The sequence below is a fragment of the Nanorana parkeri genome, unplaced genomic scaffold, assembly GCF_000935625.1.
Source record: "Nanorana parkeri isolate BGI_ZX_2015 unplaced genomic scaffold, ASM93562v1 scaffold293, whole genome shotgun sequence".
NCBI lineage: Eukaryota > Metazoa > Chordata > Amphibia > Anura > Dicroglossidae > Nanorana > Nanorana parkeri.
The window spans coordinates 717,142-724,166 of NW_017306561.1; the positions used below are offsets into that span (position 1 = coordinate 717,142).

Here is a 7,025-nt window from a genome sequence, read left to right on the forward strand (position 1 = left end):
GGGGGGGGGGGGCCTTCATGATTTCTTGCACCGGGGCCCTGAAGGTTCTAGTTACGCCTCTGGGTAGAAGTTAGTGGTATTCAGCATTGCTGATTTTTATTATAATGTATTGCTGGGACTTGTAGTCCTGCATAGCTGGGGGTATTCTGTGATTCTCTATAATGATTGTACAGCAATGCAGAATAGCACCAACTATGCAAGACAACAAGTCCCAACAATACATTATATTATTAAGTAGGCCCCAGTGCCAATACTGGGCTTTTTCACGAGTACTCGTACTCAGGAAAATGCCCCGATACTAAGTGTTCTGTTGAGCACGCCGGCCTCAGCATCTGTGCTTGTGCACAGACCAGTATTATCGAGGAAACAGGGATTTATTGACAAAGTATTTCGTTTAAATCGTTAATTGTAACCGTTAATGATATTCCATCCATCATTTACTGCCATGGATGGAATATTATTAATGGTCACAATTACAAACTAATATTTTGTAAATAAATTCTTGTTTCCTCGTTAACCCCCTCTGTGCGCAAGCGCAGATACTGGGTCGGCGTTCTTGACAGAACACCGGCTCTAAATTTTTTAACTGAAGCCACGCTTGCTGGGGACCTCGGCAGCCTTCCTGTTAGCCACACTGTGCCTGTTTACAATGCCTTCCCATGGCGGCCCTTCATGGTTTCTTGCATCGGGGCCCTGAAGTTTCTAGTTACGACTCAAGTGTAAGCCCCAAAATTTCTGATGGTTGCCCTGATCATTACAATGCCAAAAGGGATGCTGTTACTAGAATTTTTAACTGACTAGCCCTTAAATACTATAACCAGACAAACCAATATAAAGACAGATTTCAATTAAATTTATACTGCAAGGCGTGTTGATATACACTCATCCTTTCCAGCATTACAGGTTGAGCCAGTAGAAGTGTCCCAGCCTTAGTGGCAATTGCTTCATCTGCATGTACATTCATCTCACCTTATTATACAGCCCATAAAGCCTACTGCATCGACAAGACGAGTAATGCAAAGAAAATTCTCAATGTCATAAAATGTTCTTCAATCATACAGTATTGAACTTTGGCAAAATAACTTCTGATACTTCCAGTCTCAGTGACATTGCTGATGGTGTTGCTGTAACATTCAGATCTACTTCCCCAGCGTTTAGGAAGCCTATGGATTCACAAATTATTCATGGGTATGTACATTTTCTTATTACTTTCCTCCTAAAATGTAATTTTGTCAGAGCTGGTTTATTAGTGCTGAAGGAAAAATACAGTAAAATACAGTAAAACAGCAGGAAATCAGTTTTCACCACACTTTTGATTCTATATGCATTGTCTACAATTTTGTTCCAAGAGTTACTACAAACTTTTTTTTAATATGACTAAGCCGATGACATGATGAAATATGAACAATGTTTGCTAAAACATTTTTGATCATGGCAACTGAATGTTTATGTTCAAAGACAGAACCTGACATAGTTTGTCTAATTTATGAATTATTATTGCTGCTGGAGACATAATGTTCTTTAGAAACAAGCTGGTACTGCCTAAGGAAAACAGCCACCAATCCAACAAATATTAAATGTCCAGGTCTTGAAAAATACACTCGTCCTCTCGTGACGCCGGAGCCAGTTGAGTAGCCGCTTCTTATCCCTCTATGTGATACCAATAACATTAAGTGTAAAGAGTAATAAAAAAAATTAAAGAAGCATAAAAAAAACCCACAAAAGTCCCATGCCCCCAGATACACACGCAAAGATGCGTCGGGTGCTACTACGTGTGAAAATAGCAATTGCGCATATTGCGCCGCACATCACCGCAAACGTCGGAGTGAGAGCAATAATTTCAGGGCCATTAATCACTGATAACACTAAAATGATGAGCAGTAAAAGCATTTAAAGCGACGCCTATGGCCAATTCCCGGTGTGGTATATTTTTGTGATTTTGCGGGCGCGCGCAATTTTAGGGCTTGACATGTTTGGTGTCTATTTACCTGAAGTAATGTAGAAATGTCAGACGGCTTCTGTTACTCCGGTATCTGGTGAGTGCATCCCCTACGGGGGTTTCTTCTTCTGACAAGCAGTTTTCTTCGATATCTCCAAATGAGACACATACCCTCTGTTCAACATCAGTCCAAAATATGTCTTTTTATGAATAGGACAATATCGGACATTGCTATACCTAATTTTTATATATATTTTTTATATATATATAATATGCATGTTGAGTATCTCAAAATAACATTTTCCATATACTCTTCTTAATGATCATTGGTGCTTTTTACATTTTTACACATGTTTTTACTATGTTTCTATTATATATATATATATTTTTACATATTTCATTTAGGTCCTCTATTTTAAGATAACACCAGTGGTTTGACATTTATTTATTTATTTATTTCATCCACTGTGTACAGGATTGTGGTCTCTAATACACATCTATTATACATTTGGTTTAACCACACAGTTCACATAGTACTTTCTTCGGAGAGAGATTCACATTGTTAATTTTTTTAATTTTGTTATTGTCACACATCATTCACACAGATGTATATCACCTATTGACACGTCACACAGAAGACACCAACACATCTCATATATTTATTCATTGATTTATTGTCTTTTCACACACACTGGTTTTTGTTAATTACACCGTGAGACTTATAGCACTACACTATTGATCAATTAACCTTCGAGGCTTCTGAGTCTGGGTTTTAGCAGCTTGTAGTTAGTCCGGTTTTTCTTCTTTTTCACTTCCTTTTCCAATAGCGCAGAATCTTTTTCTTCAATGTAGAAAGGTCACTAGCACACCAGTCCTTAGATAGCAAAAGCTTCATTTATTGAAGTTCTTTGTCATATGAACAACAAGCGCTTTTCGGGACCACACAGGGCTCCTTCATCTGCTGATATTTGCGGCGCGGTGTTCAGAACAGTTCAAAAATGGCAACCTCCATTTATCTTTTAGGACAGCTTAAAGAAGTGCAACTGAACTCTAAAAGCTGAAGATTTGCTATATTATGGGGAATATCTAGAAGTATTAACTGTGCTTAAGCGCTGCCCTGAAAAATGTATATTTTGTCTTGAATTTTTCCTAAAAAATAGTAGTACACTTCCTGGTATGTGAGGGTGGCTAAGGACTCCTGTGTCTACAGCCCTAAAGCTATATATCTGTGTCAGCTGCCTCTGACTTTGGAGTGAGATTTGGTGATACCACTACTGTGCTGCTCACTGTTCTCCTTGCTGGAGGCTCTGGCATAAGGAAGTAAAGCCCAGCATCTAACAAGATGGCCCCCTCCACACAGACATAATGCAGAACAAGGCATGGCAAGTCAGTAATACGAAAATGAACAGCTGCAGGTTGACCACAGGTAATACTGTTCACTAGTCATTTGCCCTATTTCTGCTATTTTTGGGTACAGCTTCCATAGTTTAGTTCCTCTGTAAGGGCCCATTTACATTGTGTTTCAGTAATGCATGCATTACCGCAAGTCACAGTCACATATGTTAGTGTACTTTAGTACCATTCATTCATTCTATACCAATGGGCATCCATTACATTGCAATGCGGTGCCCGGACAGAAACCGCAGAACAGTGGCAGGAATGGGCCCTCAATGTTAAGCTCATACTAAACTGATTACCTTTAATCAGACATCAGTATATTTAATTCCCTAATTGCTTCAGTGTACCATGGAGAAAACTGTTGGTTTCAGACTCTTCTTCTTAAAGGGTCAATGAAATGTTAAAAATGAATTTACAAGTGATATACAGTATAGCTTGGGTTTACTTAACATGTAAAGTAAATGTCTTGCCAAAAAAAAGCAAACTATATTCAGTACATCTCTGCAATATATGCACATTTCCCTGTTTTTTTTTCTGTAAAAACACTGCATGTACAGAAAAATACATGTAGCAGGGTATATGCACAACACATACCAGTGCACACGTTATGCACACCATATTGTGCGTGCTGGTGTGCGTGGGCTTTTATTGTGTTGGTGCACCAACACATGTAACATGCATTACCGCAATGTGCATAGTTCAAGTGTACATTATGGGGTCTATTCACTAAGCTGCCGTAGGCAGCCGAGTGAAAAACCGTCCTGAAGTGAGGTGAGCCGAACGCTGTTCAGCTATTCACTTCAGGCTTGTACGGCTGATTTCAGCCGTATATCGGCTGAAATCAGCCGTACATCGGGTGGCTTCGGGTCGAAGTGCAGAAGGAGTTCGACTCAGCCAATCCAACATCTGGATCGGCTGAGCCGAACCTCCGGCAGGCTACTCGCTGCTGTTCGGTCTATTCTCATAGATGCCAAACAGGAGTGAGTGAATAGCCGAATAGCCGAATGCCGCTGAGCAGAACAGAAAAATAGTTTAAAAAGCACAAAAAATAAATAGAAAACGATTGTGTGGAGCTAGCAATGACAGACTCCTCTGCTGATGGAGAACTGCAGCAGAGGGCGGGTGCAATGCTAGTTTACTATTGGCTATTGCAAATTGAAATAGCCAATAGGAATCTAGCAATGCATTCCTATGGGCAAACATTTTTTTTTTTCGTTCGTGAGCTGTAGGCCGAAGCTACGGCTAAATCCTTTGGCTGCTTCGTGAATAGACCCCTATGTGTGTGTATTTTGAGTGTGAGGGGAGGTTTATTTCCGTTTTATTTCTTTTTTTTTAACTGTACTGTCACCAGTGGGCTTGGGGGAAATTTCAGGGGTCTAAATAGACCACCATTGTTTCAATTTGGGAAAGTGCTCAATCTCTTCCTCTGCTACCAGACACTCAATAACGGTGAACCTGAAAATGTACTGAGCACGAATGGAAGAGATAGTAAACATGTTATTCAGGTGTTCCAATCACTCCAGTTACGAGGAGTACTTAGTAAAAATGTCTCTCCCGCTCAATACCCGTCAATACCTGCTCACCACCTTGAAGAGATTCAGTCCTCCCTGCTTTGTGATAAGATTGGAGGGGATCAGATTGTGGGCACACAGCGGGGAGGATCTGACAAGCACGGTTACACACGTGGCACACTGCAGAGCAGTACTCAAATTTTCTACTAATGGGTGTGATTGACAGCTTGTCAGTCATAACTCTTACATTGGTGGCAGTAAAAGGATATTTACCTATTTAAATGCAATCAAGATTTTGCACCCTACCACCACTCCATATCATATAATAATTACCTGAGATGAGCACAAGTGGTATTTTACACCAACTGGCTTTCCCAAGGCTAGATGAGTAGTTTAAGTCTTCTGCCGTCGCACCCGCCTGCACAGCCTTGGTGAAATCCGCACCCACCCATACAGGCATGGGGGGACCCAACACAGCCCTGGTGAGATCGTGCACAACCCTGGTGAGACCCGCACGCAGCCCTGGTGAGACCCTTATGCAGCCCTGGTGAGACCGCACAGTTCTGGTGAGACCAACACACAGCCCTGGTGAGAATGCACACAGCCCTGGTGAGAGCGCACACAGCCCTGGTGAAAATGCATGCAGCCCCTGGTGAGACCCATACGCAGCCTCCTCAGAGTCCTGGTCAGATCCCGCACAGCCCTCGTTAGCAACACAGAGTATGTGGCTTCATATTATCCTACATTGCAGTATAATGCATTGCTGTGATTTGTAGTCCTCTATAGCTGGTGGTATTCTGCATTGATGTATTAAGTGTTGCTGGTATTTGTAGTTCCCCATAGCTGGTGATATTCTGCATTGCTGTATAATGTATTGCTGGGATTTGTAGTTCTTCTACAGCCTGGAGTCAGTGGCAGAACGATCAGGGTTGCAGTGGTTGCAGCTGGGACTGAGCCCTGGTGCTCCACCACTGTCCTAAAATCATCAGTCTGTATTGTTTCAGAAAAACTGAATGACACTGAAAAAAAAAGGTATTGGTATCGGCAAGTACTCGAGGAAAAGTATCGCTAATTGTACTCGGCCTGGAAAAAATGGTAGTACAATATACCTTTGCAGTCTGAGTGCTGTTATTGTTCTTATCTGTTCTGTAGACAGATACTTGTCAACACACAACATTATTGAAGCTTGCATAAGTTTTGTATGTGCATGCAAAAAGAAAGCTTAAATAACCATGAATATTTCCATTCAGTGAATTTATTTTCTATAAGCAAATTTGAGATCATATTTATTAAGGTTTTTGTCTCTCAGAAATCATGAAGAGATTGATTCCCCTGTCGAAGAGTCAACTCAATTGCTTCTAGAAGAAAGTAACAGGTAATGAACCGGGAAGATTATATTTAATTTGCGTATTTACCAGGGCAAGTGTTCAGTAATCAGACAGTAGATGACTATTGTTAGTAGCTGTTTAAAGGATTGAGGAAACAGAGTGTACATTTGGAAGGTTGTTTTTAATCCAATTGTTTTCAGCATTTCTACGGAACAATAAACATTTAGGTTTAAAGCAGAACTCAACAATTTTTTCTATTAACCCTTGCAGTGGGGCTACCTCCGCACTGCAAGGGTTAACTGCTCGTTTGTGTCTAGGTGCTAAAATAACAAAGATATACTCACCTAAAGTTCTTAGTTGGCCAGCGTCCTCACATCTATGCACAATGTATAGATGTGATGAGTTACTGGACCTTAGATTGCTGCAGAGGAGTAGGAAAGACATTCTAAGGGGTCTATTCACTAAGCTGCCGAGGGCAGCCGAGTGAATGACCGATCAGAAGTGAAGTGAGCCGAACACTGTTCGGCTATTCACTTCAGGCTGGTACGGCTGATTTCAGCCGTACATCGGCTGAAATCAGTCGTACATCGGCTTGCTTCGTGTGGCTTCGGGTCGGCCGAACATGCTCAGCATGTTCGACCGAGCAGACGTGCAGAAGGAGTTCGACTCAGCCGATACAACATCTGGATGCCAAACAGCAGTGAGTGAATAGCCGAATGCCGCTGAGCGGCATTTGGCTCGACTGTTCTGCTCGGTCCCTCAAAAGGTACCGAGCAGAACAGAAAAAAAGAGTGAAAAAAGTTTAAAAAAGTAAATAGAAAACGATTGTGCGGAGCTAGCAGTGACAGC

The 7,025-nt window shown here is 41.4% G+C and overlaps 1 protein-coding gene across 1 annotated transcript in view; it reads left to right on the top strand.

Moving 5' to 3' along the window:
* LOC108787934 (transient receptor potential cation channel subfamily V member 3-like) overlaps positions 1 to 7,025 on the top strand; it is a 48,243-nt gene that overhangs the window by 14,498 nt on the left and 26,720 nt on the right. Inside the window, exons 6-7 of the mRNA XM_018557634.1 lie at positions 1,062 to 1,188; positions 6,158 to 6,223. Coding sequence (XP_018413136.1) covers positions 1,062 to 1,188; positions 6,158 to 6,223 — 193 coding nt within the window. The remainder of the gene's footprint in view (positions 1 to 1,061; positions 1,189 to 6,157; positions 6,224 to 7,025) is intronic.